Source organism: Coturnix japonica, chromosome 15 (genome assembly GCF_001577835.2).
Source record: "Coturnix japonica isolate 7356 chromosome 15, Coturnix japonica 2.1, whole genome shotgun sequence".
Classification (NCBI taxonomy): Eukaryota; Metazoa; Chordata; class Aves; order Galliformes; family Phasianidae; genus Coturnix; species Coturnix japonica.
In genome coordinates, this window is record NC_029530.1 from 2,337,178 (window position 1) to 2,359,167 (window position 21,990).

Consider the following 21,990-nt stretch of genomic DNA (forward strand, 5'->3'; position numbering starts at 1 on the left):
CTCTCTTTTTCAATGACTCAGTAATGTTCAATTTGCACCTTGTTACTGAAAGAATGATTCCATTAAAACTGAAATACATTATTCTAGGTATCTCACCTTTCCAGGAAAGAAAAACATGTACAGCAACCCACATAAAACTAGAACTCATGAATCTTTTACTATAACACTATGGTATGTTATCACAGCTTTACAAGTTCTTCTTCCAATGAAGACATGCTATAAGGTTCAACAGATTCCATTTTTAGCAACCAACATAGAGGGGAACATTCACTTTTCTAATACCTGAATAGCAGAGAACAACGTTGCAGCCCAACTAAAAACATATTCTTAACCATCCCCAAAATTTCTGCAGGTGCAAGCTGTACACAAATTTACACAACATGCAACACACCCATTTTACGAGAAACATTGAAAAACTGTATGCAGAGAAGACAAAGCATTTGGTTATGCAACCTACCAGACATAAGGGAACAAAAGAAATGATTACACTGAAAAAGACAACACAAATTAAGCATCAGCACTGAAGAGCACAGGAGAACCCCTTGGTGGAATGCAAGCACCAGCGTTGCTGACCTGACACAGTCAGACTTTCCCACACAACAGCAAGATCAACCAAACAATCTTTAATAGCTAAAACAATCCTGCATTATATTCCATACCTTGGTAAAACAAACACATCTCACATCTCAGTAACCCAGCAATATAGTTAAACAAGTCCAATCATGAATTAAACAATTCTACCTTCACCAAGAGTTCATTAACACTTGAAAGGTTCCTTAAGATTACATGTTAAAAACTCAATTGACTTCAGTTGAAGAAGATTAGAATGGGAGACAGAAGAGCTAAGCTCTTCCCCTTAACTAAGGCTCACTATTTTTATCCTTTACCTCTTTGTTTTGCAGGCTGATGCTCCTCCTCCTCAGTGGGTTCTGAAGGGTCATAATAATCACTGCCATAACGGAATCCCACTGCATTATAGGTACCATCTTCTGCCAAAGCTTCGCTCAGTCTTTTATATTCCTCCTCTTGAACAAAAACACAATTATAAATTAATACAACATACTTAAAAGCTTATGTCATAAAAAAATAAAAATAAAATAAAAGGTAATGGTTCTTACTTAAGTTTTCAGATGAGACGTTTTCACCTAATTAATTTAACTTTCATTAAAAATTAAATAGAAAGAGGCAGCATGTACATATGCTGACTAATAATATCTCCCTGAAGAGATAAAGGCTGATGGTTAAGACATTCTAACACAATTATGCAGACAAGAAGAATGGCTTTCAGTTATATGGCACTGGAAAAGAAGCAGGATGTGTTTATTTTATTCTTTTTTGGGGGAGGGGTTGAAATCCCAGTGCCCTCAGAATCAGGGCAATTTCTGTGTGGATCTATATTTAAACTATCCTGTGGTCCTCTCACATACGCAAAGACTCCCGTTTTTCGAATCCACTGGGTACTGTCAAGATAACATCAGAAAAAAAGAGAGTATAAAATAAGTAGGAGTTAATTTCATTTCATAATTATTTATTTAAACATGTGCTAACTCAGGAAGTTTCCTTGAGTAATACCTTGCCTCGCCTCCTCCTCAAGCAAGTCCGTATGCAAGGCTAAATACCTCTCTTCATCACAGAGGGCTTCTATTCTAGCTTCCTCTTCAGACAATTGATAATCTCTGTTCCACGTAGAATATTCAGCATCATATTCAGAAAGGTCATGCAGGTGACCGCGCCCATCATACCTGCAGGACGAAAAAGCTGGTCAATGCAAAGAACTTAGGGCTTGAGTTCATGTGACTACTTAAATACTTACCCATTAAAAATGAAAACAAAAAACAACAAAAAAAAGCACTTACATGTTAAAGCATACTTCCTTTTAGAATTTACATTTAATTTTGCTTATCATTTGTCACCAACTATTGAAAATTTGTTTAATAGTCTAAATTCCTCTCAAAGAAACTAAAAAATTATTACAATTAAAAGGCAAAGGTATCCTTTAATAGTTTAAGTGGGATCCATTTCCTTAACAGCTCTTACCGTACGTGGTTCAACCAACCAATCAACGTCACTTGCAAAATATCGTTTTCTGGAAAGTCAAATAGCTTACATTCACACAAACCCGAATACATAAATACCTATCCGTAAGAACCAAACGGTCGAAATTTCCTCGCTTCTTTCTGCTAGTCCCGAACTCTCAGGAGATATCTTCACCATAGAAACTTGCGTCCATTGGAGGTAAAATCATGGCTAGGCTCGGCCCCTAGCCATTTGGCTGAGGAAATAAGTTCTGGGTTATGTGATAGAGAGACACACATACATAGGAACAGTAACATATACATGCAATTTAAGGAGGTTCACCGTAAAAACGGCAAAGATCAATGATGTACACTTCCTTTCTACTACGCAGAAATAATTTTATTTGCAGGAAAAGCATTGCATTGGGATAATGTGGGCGCATCATAAAAGAAACTGATTGAAAAGTGTCAGTAAAGTCCACTCCGCTGAGGTGTCTTCCCACACACAACTCTTGACTTGTGCCAACTCGCTAGACCAAAAACAAAGAAAGTAAATATTCTAATAGCAAAACGTTAATGAAACATGTAGGTCTGGTAAATCAAGCTCTGTTAGAGAACCTTCAACCCATGTCTTCCAACAGCAACGTGCTTTTCTCAAAATGGTGAAAGTGAAGACTTCCTGCTGCTGGAGATAAAAAGAATCTAAGCTTCTAAAGGAGTCTACAGGATTAGTAAATGCAAGCTTCCTTAACTTACGCATGTGGGTTATTTGGCTTTTTGGGGTATTATATGTATGTACGGACATGCACATACTTATTTTTGCTCCCAACAATTTCTATAACTACCACAAACTGGGTTACTGTTGTATATAACAGCAAAACGGCCTCTACTGACTAACAAAATCCATCATAGAAGTGAGCTGCCATCAGAAGTGTGTATTATAACACTTCTCATGTAGATAAGAAGTGCAACATAATATCAATATAAAGGTGTTTTTTCACATATTCATATTTACTCAAATTAACAAATAAACTTCAACCTTAAGTATCCAACATTGTGTAAGGTTTTCTCTTTTCTCCACTCTTGTGGATTTTTTTCCAAGACAATTAGAGTTGTGTTAAATTGAAATAAGAAAAATCACGCTCAGCATTAAATTAACGATGAAATTGAGGGAACAAATATGTATAGTATGTCACGTGATCCTTTTCAAGTCAAAATCCTGCCATCTTTCCCAGTGAGGTGTTCAGGGTCAGCCATGACTCTTCTTAAATTGTACTAAACTGTACTTTTATAGAGCTCCACTCGTGCATACCCAGCTTGACTTCTAATTTTCTTCCTCCAGATAAATATCCAGAAAACTCATTCTGAATAAACTGTTTCTAAACCCTGCTCTGCACTGCTGAAACTCATAAGAGACCAGAATAAAACTCAAACCACCAGATTCTGATACACTCTCTAGCCACGGTACACTCTGTTACCTACTCCTCAACAACCTAAAAAGCCACCTACAACATAACATTTGAAAAGCAAGCGCCCCAAACCAGAACTGTTCTGGTTGATACAGTGATTCACACATGGCACAAGGAAAATGCAATCACAGGAAGAACTGCTCCTAGGGTACTCCACCAACAGCTTGCAGTCAAGATTACACAGCAATAAACCTCATTTTCTGTACGGTGTGTAAACATCTTTTCACTTCCTACACTGCACTCTGCTTGTTAAGAGAACACATATCGCTCCTATTAAAAGCTCCCCATGCTCTGTTGGTTTTCAAGTGAGAAAATATGTCTCTGGTTTGCACAGAAAACAGATCATTCCCCTCTTCCACTCTGCAAACTCAGCCCGAGCAAGTGGAGGAAGAAGACCCCACACACTGGTGTCAAAAAGATGGGAACCTCCCAACACTGCCAGACAAGGGAACCCCAAGTTCCCGTTGCCGGGGGACAGCAGGATTCCACACACAGCACTGGAAGCAGCCCAGCAAAAGGCGCAGCCCTCCAATGCTGCCAGTGAAGAAGATCCCCACACATCCAGCAGCAAGCCCTCCGCTCATCCCCCTCCCTCGCTTGCCCACAGCACAAGGGGAGGCACAGAAAGAGGCTATAACAGGAGATCTCGCAGCACAGTCTAGGGGTTGTGTTACACCGACCTATCGATCATGATCTTGGGGTCTCCCATCCAAGGAATAAGGTGTCGCCCCTGCTCCTGGTACTGAGCCTTCTCATCATCTCGAAACAGCTTGCAGGCATAGCCGAACACCAGCAGCTCCACACGGCTATTCCCACCTCCACCTCCTCCTCCTCCACCTCCTCCGGGGGGCCCGGGAGCCGCTCCCCCGCCTGACAACAACATGAGGGGCGGCGGGCGGGCCTGCCTCTTCTGCGATCCGTCGAGAGCCCCCGACCCCTCCGTATATCGGCGGAGGGCGAGACGAGGAGGAGGAAACTCGCAGTAACAATGACTGTCCGAGCTGCGAGTCCCACAGGAGTAACCGGGCCCGCGCTAAACTCCACAGCTCCAGGGCACCACAGTCGCCATCACCCGAAACAAAATGGCGACCCTTCCGCTTCCGCTGGCCAGGCGGAGAGCTGTCTATTTTCCGGTATTCGATAGATTCGCCTCAAATTTCTGTGACTCGAGCTAGAAATCAAACGAGCGTACAGCGCTAACGAACTCTGTGCTGTCAACGGCCACGGTGCGGATAAATTCGAGGCGGCGTGAGGCAGAACCGGTCGGTTGCCTGGAGAGGATTCTGACGTCACGGGTGTGGCGAAAGTGCGGAGCGGGGGAGCTGGGCCCGAGGCCGTGTGGGATCGTTTATCTCAGCGTCAGGACTTTGTTCACGTCAGTCAATAGAGCTGTGCAAGGATTCACTGAGGAAACGATTTGGCTGTTTTGTAATAAATGTTGTAATTAATTAAGCACATCATGATTCCCAGTCTGAAATGGGGGTTAACCTATAGCCTGCGGGGTTTTGTTTATGTGTTTTTTGGTTTTTTTTGGTTTTTTTTTGGTTTTTTTTTTCTTCTTTATCATCCTGTACCAGGAATACTGCCATCAAGGAAGGGAAGATATAAAGCAAGGCAATAAAAGCCATGTGTGGACACTGGGCACAAGCACACAGCTTGTGTTGGCATCTAGAAGCATCTATTACTGTGCACTGAAGAAATCTAAAGCTCTTTGGACTGATCTTCCAATCATGGCCATGCAATAAAACAGAATCCACTGGGATTCCGCCATATCTGTGACAGTGAATTGCAACACCGAAATAAACCTCATAACAAAATGTGAGAAGTTAAAGGACAAACAAGAGACTGTTTATGAGAGGGTTTAAGAAAGTAATTAAATATAGATAGGTGGTGATGTTCTCATCGCTTCCTTAAGTCTGGTAATGCAAATGTCTCAGCATAGAGATAATACGGCACCAAAATGGCTCTGAGCAGTTGAATTGATGGTGTAATAAGCAAGCTGCAGAATACTTTACCAGGATATCAGCATTTGAGGTGGACATGCGAGCTGTGCGTGAGTCAGATAAAGGACGAACGTGGAAATCTCAGTTACAAAGAATGCAATTACAGAAAGATGGAGGGAGTATTCTAATAAGCTCTTTAATGGTGAAATGGATAAAGGCAAACAAACAGCAAATTTCCAGCCAGCTGAGCTGTTTGTGGAAGAATCAAGAGGCAATCAGAACACCCAGGAGCAATACGGCACCAGGTGCTGATAGTTTTTCCACTGAATTATTAAGAACAGGAGGGGATATGCTAACTCCAAGACCATAAAAGCTAATTTGTGTTAATTTGGTGATGTGAAAATAATGTTGAGAAATGGGTAAGGGTAAGCATGTGTCTGCCTTTAAAAAAGGACAAAGTGAGACCTAAGGGCTCTAGCATCATCACACTGTTTATTCCAGCATGTGATGTTCTAGGCTATTTGTTCACATGTAGTTCTCAAAGAACAGTACAGCACAATGATTATTGTCAAATTGTAAAGTACTCAAGGAAACATGTAGAAACATGAGCAGACATGTAAGAATACATGATGGTACATTTGTGTTGTAGTAAAAATATCTATGACAGTTTTTTTTTTTCTGTGCAAGTAAACTATCCCATTTTTATTTTTTATTCCAATATACATTACCATAGTCAGAAAGGAAACTTGGTGGTAGATGTAGGGTATGTTTTCTTATTTATTGCATTTAAAGACATTCAACTTCATTAAGAAACTACAACCTGAAATGATGGTAGGCTTCTGTTTTAAAGTCTTTATAGAGTAGAATACCCATATTATTTAATGCAGACACTCAATTCTTGCTGAAGTGACTGGGAGGAAGAGTAGCTAGCTGTAAGAAATAAAAATATAAATCTCTTTGATTTTTCTATTTTCATTCTGTTGCAGGTAGGAAGCCCTTCTTTTTTGGGCTTAGATCTATCATTTTTTCTTCCATCATAATAGAAGTGTAGTCATCTAGTACTGTGCAGTTTACCTTTAGCTGAAAGTGTAGAAAACCATAGTATATCTCAGTTCTGAAGTAGGTTTGAAAGAAAAGTATGTTGGGCTGATTCTAAAGAAAAATACTGTTTGCCTCCCTTCTTGTCCTTCAGTGATATGAAAGAAATTTCAAGCGTACCAAAAGAACGCATCCAGTGCTGTTCCAGTCAAACAGGAACAAAGAAATCGCGACTGCTGAAGTTAAGAGACCTTACTGAAAACTAAACAAAGACAGGGTAAGCAGTTCTGAATAGAGATGTGCTATTTTTTATAATGAAGAAGCTGTAATTTGAAGGTGGGAATTTATATAAATTCAAAGAAATGGATTAAAGTATTTGGGTTATACAGAGACAAAGCTGCGTATGAGAGAGCTACCATAAAGGATTATTGTTGATCAACATGTGCATAGTGTCCTTTGTAGTAAAAATGGAAAGCTTACAAATATTGTATCAGTCTTGAGACTGGGACTCAAAGTAGGTTTGTTATTTTTGTAGAAAATGCTCTACTTGGAAGCTGGAGCCAAGATCTACGGTTTCTTGCTTATTACAGAGCATGGCATGAACTCACACTTCTGTCAGACATCTTTATTCTATCTCAGTGGTATCTTGTAATGAAAGAGTTGCTGTGTTCTATAGGGAAGTATGCACAAAACCAGTGAGCTTTACTTGAACATTAAATTTGTATATAATTAATCTCCTGAAGAAGAGATTCTCTAAATTATCGTGAGTTTTAAAGCAGATGCTACTGTTACTTCTGCCATTACTGTAGAATCCCCATATAAAACATACAGTAATCCCAGTCCAATTTAAGTGGAATCACATTTTAAACACAGAATTGCTGTAAAACAGTTTCTAGGTAAACAACTTATAGCTATGGTAATGGCTGTAGTGTGTAAGTGACCACATTAATGACTGGGTGCAGAGTATCAGAGTAATGGATGAGGATTTCTGGCTCTTCCTATTATAAGCTTTCTGTAGTTCATAGTTTAGTTACTGACTTTATTTCCAGAGAGTTACTTACTACTTATGTGAAAATTATATTTGCCTGACTGTCTAAAAATATAAGGTTAAATGCTCTCATCTTTGTGATGCTATTTATCTATAGAGGACCTTTCTTACATATCCTCTGTCAGGTTCTTTCTTCTGTGTATCTATATTTCACAGCCTGCCAATTTCTATGACTGATTTATCTGGTTACTGTCTTCTGGCCATAGGACTGCTTTCTTGAGGGTGATTTTAAGAAGAAAAGATGCACAGAAATAGAAAATGTTATACTAAAGCAGGAATAAAAGGGAGGGGGAAGGAAGTGGAGAGTACCAGGGACAATATGTAACTTTTTTCCATGAGGTGTTTACCTTGAAAATGCCCAGTAGGTTCTATCAGACACCTCTTGTCACAGGTCTGAACAATGTAGCTCAGCCATTTGGTAGAAGAAATTTTGATGGAGTAGAATTTAATGTGCAGCTGATGACAAAATACAACAAAATTAAATAAACTTGTCCTTTTTTTCCCACCCCCTTCCATTTCTTTATTGAAAAACATCTTCACTGTTGTATCATCAAAGGCATTTTAATGTTCTGTGCCTGGAAAGAGTAAATTAAAGTTTATGAGTAGCAGTAACAATCAATGTTGAATTCTCTTATTTCAAGCTCTGTTTTCATGCTGTTTTTTGTTCCAAAGTGGTGATTTCAGTATGAGACACTGCAGTTAAAATGTATAGCAAACCCTTTGTTACTGTACAAAAGATCTGAAGAGCAAGTTAAATAGTTTTAAAATATATTCAGTTTATAATTAATCAAATTCCTTACTTTCAGCTTTCATCATAGATTTGCTTTAGTTACTGTGGGAGCCCATGTTTGCAAAATGTAATATCACTGGAAATTAACTTGCATTCTGTTCTACTGATCTTGTGTTTGTGTTATTTTTTGAAGTCATGTTCTGTCTTGCAGATAAAGTAATCAAAATGGACTGCTACTTTCTCAATAGCACATTTGTGTTTAGGGGCAACCTTCAAAGTTGATAGCAGATCTGTCTTACTGCAAGGAGGTTTTATGCTAAATTCTTTATGCAACAAGGCTGCCAACCCCGTGTTGCAGTCCGCCCAACTGTATTTAATCTTCTCATAGCCATTAAGAGGAATCCTCTTCTTTTCAGGAGGTCATGGCTGAATAAGTTTATTGCATGTGGAAATGAGACTTATTTTTCTTGTGAGGAGTACCATTTGTTTGGTGCAATAGCATTCCTAACCAAACCTTGGTGACTGTTTGTCTGCTGCTTGAAGAGAGCCACATTTCATACACGAGGAAATAAATGCTGTCTGATTTTTATATTTTATTTTTTACTTTACGCTGTTGGAATATACAGATGTCAGAAGATCCAAGTCGGCCTTATGTAAACTTGTGTTAAAACCACTATTATTTATTTATAATAGCATAGTTATAGAACTGAAGACATTCATTAGCTTTAATGGATTGTGAGGCCATATTTATTACTAGTGATAACAAGGGAATACAGATTATAAATAGCTGTCGTTTCATATTATAGAATGAATGTAGAAGCTAATTACTTGCAAAGTTTGTGGTTCTGCAAATACTTCTTTTTGCAAATGAAATGAATGTTACTCTTAAGCTGCCACTGCTTTTTGAGCCTTCTCTCTTAAATGATAAAAAATCAATGCTGCACTCCTATGTGGACATAATTACTAAAGATTTGGGCCCGATAGACTACTATTCATTCCTAGAGAAAAAAGATAGGGAAGCAGCAGTTTGTATTGCTCATTAGCTTTAATGGACTTTGATCTTGTGTTCTATGGATTATTTTTCATTTTATTAGCACCTAATCTTAAAATATTTCCCCAAAGGCCTATCATTGACTATAATCTGATGAAAAGTTTCAGAGGACAACACGCTGCAGCTGTTGTTCTCTGCATCCTGAAGTTGCCAACTGAGCAAAGAAGACCTCCAGCAGCACTGTCTTCTTTCTGTAAGGCTGTATGATTCAGGGTGATATCAAATGAGAAGGCTGAAGGCCCTTCATATTGGTACTGCCAGTTCAAGTAACCAGACCATTCTTCTCTCTAATGCTTCAAGTTTTCTTGGATGAAAACTCCTTAAAATTTTCTTTCAGTGTTAAATATTTATATGTATATTCCAAGTGTCTCATCAGTGTCAAAAGCTTCATGCTCAACAGGTGGTGGTTTCAGAGTATGCTATACACTGTGCCTTCAGATCAGTCTGTGTGAAACCAGATGTAATTTGCCACTTTATTTATGTGCTTTCTTTCTCTAGTGCAATTTGTCATCATCCATAGCACACAACTATTGCCTTTCTCATTCACACTTTGGGATCAAGTGGTGAACATGGGAGGCCATTGGAGCTGCCAGACCTTGATGCTGGATCTGCTGTGTATAAATTGTTAGCGTTTCCATGGTGCAATAACAAAAAAGCTCAGTGCAACTGTTCATTGAAGTGTGCTTAAATGCTTTATCCTCTGCTGTTTGATTGAGGTAACATCTATTTCTGAAAATGGATGAAGATAGAGAAGGTACCTGCAATTATAGGCATGCACTTGTCTCCAGTGATTTGTAGGGGGTGCTGAAGACATTGCAGACAATATACCTTCCCTGTACTGGAGAAGCAAAAACAAATGCTTCATCATGCTGAGTAAGTTAATAGAATCTTCTATGGTTACTACAGGCACCCAGACAAGATGCATTTACCATCTCCGTACTGTGTGCTATTTTAACATCTAGGAAACGTATGCATAATATGTCAATATTGATCAGCATGATATGTTGGAGTCTCAGTGTATAAGCAATCCAAGTCTTAAGTTATTTCTCTTATTTTGGTAGGCATCATAATAAAGGAAGACTTCAGAGGGAGATTGCAGTCCAGCATCTGCATCTGTGCAGCCCAAATGATCAGTGTATCAGCACTGCTGCCCAGGCATGTTGTGTCTGTGCTAGTCCAGCTATAAGATAAAACTTTCAGTAAAGTTTTCTTCATGGCTTTTTAGTGTTTGCAATCCTAAATCTTTCTTTATTCACATTTTGGATGTGAATGTATGTACTGAAGGCATTCAATCTCATCTCAGAATTATTCAGTTATGCTGTGATTCTGGTTCTTTTATAACCTGATGTGTCAAAGAAAAACTTAAAAGAAATTGGTGTGCTGAAGGTCACTCAGTGCTTGCTTCTTCAGTAAGCCCAAGGGTTTCTAATGCTATAGATCTAAGGCAGAAGGACTCAATAATTAGCTCTGAATCACTTCTGTTCTGTTCTGCATAAACTTGCTCATATCTTACCTTGTTAAATAGGTGTCAGAGTGAAGGAGAGCACACCTAAATGTTGTTAACACAGAAAGGAAATAAATGCTGCTCAGCAGTTGCTCGTTCCAGAAGCTCCTTCCAGTAAAGGTAATTTACATTCAGTACCTTAGTGGCTTCTGGTTAAGAACTTAAGGGTTTGAGATATTGGATTAGACAGCTGGTTCGTGTTTCAAAGGGAAATAAAGCAATAACATAATGTAGGTGTTTGATGTGTCTTGGGAAATAAAATTAATGTCTTAGAGATCTAATTTATGGCATATGCAGCAGTATTTTGGTAATGGGCACTCAAGTTAGGGTGGACAACAATAACACACAAACTGAAATGAGAATGTTAATTATGCATGTTGCACGATATTGTAAAACTGCTTTAACACTTTGTCCTAATGATAAAACCAAGTAAAAAAATAGAATCAGCCACACAGATCCCTTAAGTGTGGAATAATTAAACTCTTCTTCATGTCCTGGGTTGCTATTTCACAGAAAACCTCTAATTTTCCAGGGTGTTTTAATGTTGGTTTCTGGAAGCTTTAGGTGGTTTCTATATAGTCAGTTTCTGGAAGGAGAAGCATCTTCAGAAAATGATAGCAGATAATAAGTTCTGAAAGGCATCAAATGTCCAGCCCACGGGTTTAGCTTAAGCCTTGAGTAACTTTGTCAGACCTCATAGTCACTGTTTCAGACAGGAGGTTGAACTGATTACCTCCCGAGGTCTCTTCTAATCTGAGTTATCCTGTGATTCTACGTCTCTTCCGCTGACACATACTTGGTGTGAGGAATACAGGATACCATTAATTTCAAGTAGGTCTCCTGGGCATGCAGGTAGCGAGGAGTAGGGAGTGGGGACTACACTGCTATAAAACCAAAATGAGCCTTAGGGATTTTATTTGTTTTTTAATTTTTCCTTTGTAGCTGGAGTGCTCCACTTGTTCACAGGTACTTTGACTGAGGCTACATTTTTCTTTATTATCGAGGCTGAAATAAAAAACATGCAATGCAGGAAAGATCCTCATTTTTCCCCTGTCTTTTCAGAGCAGTTACTCTCTCCCTGTTGCATTTCCTGGGAACTCACTGTTGCCAGCAAATGAGATGACAAGCCTCAAGATTAGCATTTCATTGAGCAGCATGGACAGTAGTACAGCTACATGAATCACTTTTCTGCACTTCTGCCAAGATGCTGATCAATGAAAAGCTATTAATGTTAAATAGCATACATGGGTGTGTAACCTGCATGAGAGTATGATTGTCTTGCTACAACAGGGGAATGAAGAGCACTCACTTCCTTAAATTTCTGCTCTTGTTTCGTGACCCAAGTGTAGATTTAAAGGGCCTTGGTTAGGAGTAGCAGAGGAAGGCTATCAAGGATTACACTGTGTTAATAATTGCTTTGTTTTACTTATGAATATTGGTCACTGGATTTCTACGTGAATTCAGAGGAAGACCTTAAGAAAAAGCTGCTGTCAGACCTAGCAACTTCTGAGCAAACCCAAAGGAGCCTGAATTTACTGTGCTCAAAAAATTACATGATTTAAAAGAGACAGAATGGGATCATCTTTATACTGTGACAGAGCAAAGACACTTTGCTTTTTTGGTTGTTTAGTATCTGGGTGATTCCTGACAACCTGCTGTTTTGGTAATATTTGTTTCTGGGTCATTGTACATTAATTAATTATTGGCTTAATTGTATTCTCAAAAGGTCAGCATGGTTTGGGAATATGTTCTAGCAGTGGTATAGTTTATGGTATTAGTCTTCACAGCTTCACTTACAAAGCAGACTTTGACTGTATTCTTCTATCAGCAGTGCTGAACGTAAGCAACAAAGCACACAGAGGACAGTAGAAATGGGAAGTGAACAATTTTGAAGTAAAAAAATCTGATATGATGTTCAGGGGAGGCATTGAAAACCATGGCTTAGCTCTGCCTGGCTCTGAGCAGGAGACGAAATGCCCTTTAGAAAGCACTTTACCCCTTGGGCAGTTGCTAGCCTGCTGTGTCTGCATTTCACTCTTCTTTGTTTCAGTGTAAAGGCGGAAACTATTACAGTCAAACTTACATGTAAAGTGATATTTCAAAGCATACATTTCACAGAACTAGTACTTTTCAGCCAAGGAATCTGAAGTTTTAGGCTGTGTGCAATCAGCACTATCTAGAGATCTTCCCGTTGTGCCAGTTGTCCATGCCTCACTTTCTGACCTTGAGAAGAAAGATCTGCCTTCCAATCTGTCCTGCAAACGTTTGCAAAAAACTTAATACTTAGAGAAAATTCTCCACTTCTCCCTGGTTTGGGAACTTGGAGCAACGTACAAAGGAGGATTTTAGCTGATCATTCATCTTTGGGGAGAATAAATCCATAAGTGAATCATTTGTTCTTGCCTAATTAGTGCTGCATGTTTGGGGAAAAATATAATCAAACAAACAGGGCTTATAAAAAACTCATACTTCCAACCACATCAAATGTACCTGCTTGGAGCACGTTTTTCCTTGTGGTTTTACATGGGCACAGTTACTGCAATATGTTTGGAGAGGGCAAACTATTTCATAAATGCAAGAAGCAAATACCATTTTGTTCTCAAATGCAGGGTTGACTGCAGAGATGCTTTACCTGAGAAACCACTGCATGCCATTCTGCCTACAGAGATATGACCTGACCACACAAACCTTTCTTAAACGTACTCTGTTGGATTGTTTAAAGCTGACTTCCTCTTGTATTGGCAGGCTCATGAAAAAATGCTTTCCTGTTCCTCCACAACAACTTGTTCCTGATTCAACCTTACCAAAGGTCACTTCTTTCTTGTTCTTATTGCTAATATTGTTTTTCAAAGGCTTATGCTGAGCAATAAAAGTACATTTAGTTATTCCAAGTAAAGACTTTTTCTTCTTAACAAAACGAGTCTTAAAATTCAGGCTGCCAGAACTGCAATGCCAGAAATGACTCTATTCTCCTCTGTGGTGATCTGCTCTAACCACTCCTGAAGACTTGTAATGTTCATCTGAGACTTGGTCTTCTCACAAGGCAAGGAAATTATAATCTTTTCATACCCTCCAATATCAGTCCCGCATTGCATCTGATCTTAGGTTTTCTTTCAAACAAACAGAAGTCTTACAAGATCTGCAGTACATTTTTTCTTCTCTGGTCGTTGTATTTGTTCTATAAATCCAGCACAACCCACTTATTCCCCTGAGAGCATATCTTCCTCAGACATAATGAAGCTCACAATAAATAAAAATACAATTCCCAAATGGTGTTGTGTATTCAGCTAGTGAAGTGTGACTTCTTACTCTGAAGCTGCAGCATGGTGTTTAATTATTTTCTGTGCAATTATTCCGGCATCTTTACCTGTTTCCTTCCTTAGGCAACCATCTCCAATGTCATTGAGGTATTGCTGAGAGAAGGCTGAGTGCGATATGAGTATAAATAACTTCAGACCTGGCCAACCGAAGCATAAAAAACCAAAAGTGTTAAATTAGCCTTGCAGCTCTTCTAAGGCTGCCTGAAAATGTATCCCGAAAAATAATTTTCAGCTTCCAAACCCACCACACTGCTGCACGTCAGTGTAGAGAGTGGTTCTTTCCTCTCCCACACAATTTTTCACCCTGAATCTTCTTTTTCTATTTTTTCTATTATTTTTTCTCCCAGAAAACTGTTTTAGAAATTAAAACTGCTTGTGACGTGTTTTGGCAACATTAAATGTATAAAGATGCGTTCTTTTGCTTTTAACTTAAAAGCACCAAGCAAAGGCCAGATCTGTTTACTGAATGCTACGATTAATGACATATTGTACCTATTGTCTTCTTAGATAATTACCACACATTACACCTGACTGCACAAGCCCCTCAGTTGCCTTTGCCGAATGCTGGGGTCGGGTAGGTATTCTCTCAAATAAATCCAACCACAATTTTACACCTCACTTAAAGGATTGTATGTTTTCTCTGCCCAGATCTGTTAGGTGGTTTGGTAGGTCTCAAACAAACATGTGGTCCTATGTAAGTTACTTCATTCTTTGATATATTTTTCATTAACTGTAAATTTAAGGGTAAAATCAACTACAATTTCAAATAAATTAAAATTTGCATGGGAAATATTTTCATGATTATGATTTAATGTATGCATATTGTACAGTCAATTTGCTGCTTAAAAAGTCTTCAAACACCAAGTAAAAGTTTACTCTTGAACTAATTACTTACACTACACGATGAGGAATAAGAAGTAGCTTATTAGCCAGTTGTGACCTCTTCTGATTTCAGATGAATAAAACTGAATTTCATCTAAGTTTCTCCTTAACATGCTATTTTAGAACTGCTCTGTAAATAAATGCTTGTGTTTGAGCGATATGAAAGCCTTAATTAAAAAGACAGAACCTCTCTTTGACAATGTGTTGTAAAAAGATTCTCTTCTTGAGGAATGCTCCCTTTTATACTCAATATGTGAAAATTAATCTTCCTTGTGCTTCTAAAAGCCTCCTTTTAAGCATCAGCTAGCTATGAAATCAGCGGCCTTTGTTCTATCTTAGCCAGAGATTCAGCCAAGCTGTGGGAAAGAAATGGGCATTCCTGCCCCACCGGTGCCAGTGCTGGTGAGTGCTGTTGTGCTTCACCCACTTCTCCAGGTGAGAGTTTGTGGGACAAAATACATTTATTCTTACCCATTCCTGTTGTTTGTTAATGGAAAAAAAGTGGACTTGAAACATATGAGGATGGCTCCAAAAGTAATGTTTCCTATTTTATGACGTTGGTTCGTGATGTCAGAGGCAGATGTTGGTGGTATGAACAACAGAGGCTGAACCTTCCCAACAGTATCCCCTCACATTTTGTTACCATGAGGCAGATGGCAGCATATGGGCAGTCTGACAGAGTGATGTCTGACATGGAAGTGCATAAGAAGCCAAGGTGTGCCGTTGAATTCCTCCGTGTGGAGAAAACAGCATCACCCACTGACATTCACCAATGCTTGCTGAATGTTTATGGAGACCAAACAATAGATATGAGCACAGTGAGGTGGTGGGGTGGTGCATTTTGGCAGCAGTGACAGTGGGTCACCTCTGCTGCTGCAGTTTTTTGTTCGTTGCCAGAAAAATTGCATAGGTAGTTGTAATGGCTGTGTTGAAAAACGTTTTGTAGCTGAGAATTTGCTCTATCAAACTGTGCTCTTTTCACCTGTTGTAGTTTCCATGAAAATAAATCAGAGGTGTTACTTTTGGAGAAACTAACATACAAAAAGGCAGCTTTAAGCCAACAAAAGAATTGAATGTTTTCTTGAAATTTCTGCCAGCATCTGCCTAAGCAGTAATTGCTGCGGAGTTGTACCAGCCCTATCTTATTTTCCTGCAAGCATGGTTAATTAAAATTTTAGAATCATAATCTGCAAAGATAACTATCGTCTCTAAGCAGGATCTCGTCAATCAAACTCTCCCCAGTGAGTGCCTTTTATCTCCAGTAAGGAAAGGATCTGTTAGGAGGTTGCAGTTGATGCTTCTCAGCACCAGTTGAAACCTTGTTGTTTGGGGAAATTAAAGCAAAATTAATTTGTATAATCCCAGTTTGGGGAGGGAAGATGGTTCAGACAAGCATATAGCCAAGACTGCAAGATTAGCTGGAAGTGAGCTGAGCTTTTCACTTTTTTATTGAATGTATTTTTTTAAGAGATTGGACGTTTCAATTACAATGAAGAAGTGTTTTAATGGGGAAAATCTGTTAAGTCCTAAACAGTGTTTTTATAGAAATTGGAAAATGGAAACTGAAGGCAAACATATGCCAATTAAAAAGATTAGAGATACGTTAAAACTGCTGAGATAAATCCATACTTCTCTGCCCTGGTATGTCTCTGAACTAAGGTTAAATATCTTTCTGGAAGATTAACTTTAGCAAAATATGAGTTAAGCTTTAGCCAGATGTAAGTAATTGCTCTTGGTCTAAGTGTGATGCTTTTGCAGACAGCCGTGTAGTTCAACCTCCCGGGCAGTTGGCTCAGGATGGAGCGCAGCTGCCTCTAGCGGGGCTCGGAGCAGAGCTGCAGAGCTGCAGCATTCATGTTTGGTATTAGATCTTGGCAAAATGTGAATGGAAATTGTGGGGGGGCTCAGGAGGATATTTTGTTTGTGGAAACAGCCAACCAAAGGGCATTCTTGGGAGACTGAGCAACCTGCATGATACACCATGCAGTAACAGCATTAGTACAGCTACCAGGCTAATTGCCTACTGTGAAATCATCTTGAACATCATGGGAGATGGGAACATTGCAGCTTCACACTTGTGCAAGCTAATGTGCTCTCCTAAACGGGATGCTTCCTCATCAGCTGTTAATGACCACAAGGAAACATACTGTTCTGGAGACTCCTTTTCCATTTATGAGCAATGGTAATTGAATAGCAGGCATTCAGAAACACATAAAGAATTTTTACAAATTAATCTGTGAACCGGAGCATTCGCTCAGCTCTTAATGTCTGCTGTTGTGTTCAGGCTGTATGCATGACTCACCTCTGCAGCAGGGTGTAACCTCTGCTATGCTTCACAGCCTTTGATTTGACTTTCTATCCGTAGATCCAACTGTGTCAAATATATTGCTGAGCACCATTCACTGATGATTTACGGATCTTCATTCTCTAAGCAGTGCTCAGGAAATCAGCAGCATAAGTGTAATAAAGGATCTTAGGGCGTCCACTGGGGCAAATCAAATGTTTCTGTACTCACATAGAGGAGATAAGCTGCTGTGCCAACACCCTATGTTTTGCTTTTATAAAAATGTATTCTTGTGCTCTTAAACTACTTGTTATTGTCTTTAGTTCTGATAGCACAGAGAAAGTGGCACACTTACCATAAATCAGCGCATGGTACTGCCTTTGTGTTGAGAGAAATATTGTTTATTAGAACAGCAGTTGGCAGCACTTGCTGGCAACTTTTCTCATCTATTTCAGTGATAGATGGTCGCCATCGTGCTGCACGCCTTGGTGCATCTTTGGTCGCGTGCTGTTTTGTTCTTCATGCAGGATTAATGTATGGTTTGAGACACTTTATGAATGTGTTGTAGTTTGTTATACAAACCTAATTTCATGGAAGCATATAGTTTCTTTTAGGGTTTGTTTCCTTGATTCTGCACTACTTGTGGGGATTAAGCCCCACAGATGTTTTGTACAGAGAAATCTGATCGCACCCTGAACATATAAAAATGCAAATAGATTATCTTAAGTAACTTCCACCTACTTACTGTTAGTGATGTGCCAACTGAAAGGAGTCAGTTCCATGAGGGATCAAGGCAGGCCTGGCTTGAGGAAAGGAGATCTTTGTTGTCATTCTTGTTCAGAAGGTGTTCAGCAGTGCGCAAAGAGTGCAGCAATACTGATGACTAGCTCCAGATTTTCAGTTCTATTCCAGCAGTTTGAGTGGAGACCCAATTTTTATGACTATTTAAAACTTGCTTTCCCTCAGAGTGAAGTCAGCATAATATAAAGGTTTTGTCTTAGCAATTTTTTTATCTTTTCCTAAACTTTAACATATAATATGCGCCTCACTGAATTGTGTTCCAGAGCTCATGAAACATTACAGATTTCTTTCACATTGAGGAGAAAAAGAAATGGAATTACATGGTTGAAACCAAGTGTAATTCTGCGGATTTCTGCAGAAAGCCTGAAGAAATTGTTATCCAACTGTGAGCTGAAGCTGAGCAATGAAACTTGGATCCTGCTCAAAGCTAACTTATACACAAAAGTGTTTTGCAATCAAAGTTGGTCTGATCCTTGAGTGAATGGAAGGCTTGTCACAAGCTTGACCATGGGGCTGAACCTGCTCATCTTCTTTCATGTGAACCCTGGGCTTAGTTATCTTTCCTGTTTCCAATCAGTGTGTTGTCTCAGTGTGTGCCAATCACAATTCTTGCTGGGAAAGCCTACAGTGCAGGGCACCAAGAGGCAGGTTATGTAGAGCTACTTTACTGAGTAAGTGTCACTTAGTTTCAAACAGCAGACTGCCACATTCCCCCGAGTCTTGCCCCAGAAGTTATTAATTGTTCCAGTCATTATTTTCCTTAGTCAGTAAGTCAGGAGCAGGTCTGATGGGATAGTTGTCTGCATGTTCTTTCGGCAGTGTATACTGTACTCTGTGAAAAGCATCTCTACAGGGCTTCTGGTCAAAAGCGATAGATGCTGTACAACTTTCAGCCTAATGGCAGTGAGGTGCCATAAAGCCTATCCCTAGGCATGACAGCAGTAACTATTAAGTGCAGGACAGACATATCCAATTATCTCCTATTTATTATATTGTCTTAGAGTACTTAACTAAAATAATAAAACCAAACCGACTCTTGATAGCAGTAAGTATTAATATCTTAAAGGGGAAAAAAAAGCACAAAAAATATACACCAAATAAGTCAACTATTTTTCTTATATTAGTTAAAGAAAGAAAATAAAAAAAGAAAGAAAGAAAGAAAAAAAACAGCTTGTTATTCTTCTACCAGGCAGCTGCTGTGCTTGGTAATTAGGGGAAGAAATGAAAAGCCTTCAGTTCATCTGTGCACTTCATTTTTAATGCAGCAGCAGAGGAGCAGACACACCAGAGCCCGTGAGAGATTTCTGCTTGATCTTTGAAGGGCAGGGAGTACTAAGCAAGGTGAAGCTACTGCTAATAACAGGTATGAACTTTGCACATCTATGGAAAGCTTGCTTGCTTTCTCTTGAAATTATCCAGTTTTAGGATGCTCCCATAGTAAGTAAATCTAAAAGTTAATTTGCCCACCTTGATCCTTTTCCTCATTCTGCAGTGTACATGTGTGTGCATTAGGCATCTGGATGTTATTGTGAGTTCACTTACAATGAGGCATACATTTAATCTGAGAATTTGTAGGACTGAGTTTATTAGGCTCTTTCAAGGGGCAGAACAATACATTTTCTCTCTAGCTGCACACACAGGCACATGTACCCCCTCCTTTGGTCTGTACTAGGAACTTTGTTCTGTTAAGGAACTGTGAAGTCACTTGCGTGTCTCAGTGAGAAGGACAGGATGATCAGAAGGGGAAGTCAGCAGCCTGATGACTTCACCTAGTTGGGCCACTGCTTTGCTACTTGTCATGTCTTGTTTTACATCTACAGTTCAGTGCAGCACGGTGGCTTCACAGGGACACTGTTATGTTTTCAGAGAACCGAGTCCAGTCCCATTTACAAACATGATACACATGCATGGAAATTACTGCACATGGTCTTCAGAACACTTTTCTGATAAAGTCAGTAGCATCTATTTGCTTGCATAGTGGTTGTTAGAGACCCGTGATAAATGCCTGTTTGGTCAGTGTTCCATGTCTGCAAAAGATAAGTTGATGGAAAAGAGTTAGCAAATAATCACCATTGAAATGCTTGAGTAACTTGAAACAGCTAACTGAGAAAGTTTAGTCTGCATCAACCAGTAACCAACCTCCCTGGAAACAGGAGTATAAGATCCTCTTTGGCTGGTGGGAATCCTCTGGGAGGAAGCAGTTGTTAACGAATATTGTATTACTTGCTAGCCATGGATTTTGTTTAGTATGATCCTTTCTTTGTGCCTCTTTTCTAGTCACCCAGTCAGCCAAATTATGATCATGTTGCTCTCTCAGTCATAAGCCTTACAAAAACAGAGGAGAAATTGTTTTATGCAGTGGATCAGGAAAATATTTTGTTATTTCAAAAATCATTTGAGTTTCAGAATTTGTTACAGAAATCTTTGAGATAAGTATTATTTGTTTCTCTGTATACATTATACATTCATATATCCGTGACATCTATATGTAGAACACTGTATATAGCCTAAAAAGATGCTGATTGTAGCAGCATGTTTATCTGCTGCAAAATATTATTCTGTGCCTGCAGATTACATAATAAAATGACTTAAATTAGAGGAGATGTTTTAATCAGAAAACTTATGCAGATTAACACCCTACCATGGAAGATACTGTACTTATATGGTGCAGTATTACTGTAACCTCCTTTCACAGTTGTAGTCTCTCTCTCTCTGTTGCTACTGTAATGAATCCAGCCTGATTTACTGTAATAGAAATTCTCCAACAGAGGCAGAAGTCAGTGATAATTCATGCCAGAACTTCATAGTTTGAAGCTATTTGAGTTATATATAGTAAAAATCAAATCCTGATTTCATTAAAGCTTGATGGCAGTATTCCCATTGACTTAAGTGGGACCTGAATTTGGAATCCAAAGAGGAAATTGTCCTAAGTGCATGTACTATAAATATGCAAAGTGCATAAGGAAGACTGAAATGGCATAGGATTACAAATAAAATACCTCTTTAGTATGTCACAAAAATTACTTGAGTAATATTCTTTCTCAACATCAGTTGACACTCTATCTTTCAAAACTGCTTTATTTCTTTCTACTCTATGTCAGGTTAAATAACCTTGGAGGGATGACAACCCAATCACAATTCTTTCCAAATACGTGGTTTGAAAATACAAAGTATATTTAATCTCATTAGGGGTGGCCACATGAAAATAAAATCAGTGTCCATGTAACGAAGCTGTCAGTGATGTCATATGGAGGATGAACACTATGAATCAGTACAAGTTGTTCAGCTTGTCAGCATTCAGTGAACAGGATGAAAGAAAAAGAAAGCTGAAGGGAGGAAGCGAGCTCAAGGACTCCCTTGGATTACTTCTGCAGTGCTGCTCTAAAAAGGATGAGCCTTGGAAATCAGTATGAACAGACTTAGATTCAAATTCTCATATTCAGCAATGCTTATACAGAGATGGGAGAGTTTTCAAGTAGTAAATTAACTTTAGGCTTTAGGATGTAGTTGGCAGGTATGTCTAGGCTTGAAGGCCACCCTAACTTGCTGCTAGAAGCACAGCTAAGGCCATGCTTGCGTGCTGCAATGCAGCTTAGGTAGAATCATAGAGTAACTCTAAACAGCCTGGTGCTGTACCTCAGGTTTTGGAAGCAATAGAAACAAATGTACTGTGTGTGGCCCAAGGAAAATAACTGCAAAAGTTGACTCAGAAGCTGCAGGGCATGTACCCATAGCAGCTCCAAAGCTTCTTCATCCAGCAAGGCAGAGAGATTGCATTGTGCTGGGACTCTGTGTGCTGACACCTACAAATGCTTTCAAACAGAGAAGAGAACAGGCTCATAAATACACCCTCCTGTGCTACTTGTCGAGAGAGTTAATCATTCACAGATTTTGTTCTCCATGTG

The 21,990-nt window shown here is 39.1% G+C and overlaps 1 protein-coding gene across 8 annotated transcripts in view; it reads right to left on the minus strand.

Moving 5' to 3' along the window:
- The window catches only part of SFSWAP (splicing factor SWAP), a 37,545-nt gene extending 32,811 nt beyond the window's left edge, over positions 1-4,734 (minus strand). The window contains exons 1-4 of one of the 8 annotated variants that reach the window (XM_015877653.1): positions 4,165-4,291; positions 2,136-2,272; positions 1,620-1,742; positions 888-1,025 (exon numbers count right to left, since the gene is read on the minus strand). In XM_015877653.1, the coding sequence (XP_015733139.1) occupies positions 888-1,025; positions 1,620-1,629 (148 nt within the window). In that variant the 5' untranslated portion in view covers positions 1,630-1,742; positions 2,136-2,272; positions 4,165-4,291. Of the gene's footprint in view, positions 1-887; positions 1,026-1,572 lie in introns of all 8 variants that reach the window. The other 7 variants (XR_001558453.2, XM_015877648.2, XM_015877649.2 and 4 more) reach the window with 7 other exon arrangements.
- Positions 4,735-21,990: the final 17,256 nt, after the last annotated feature.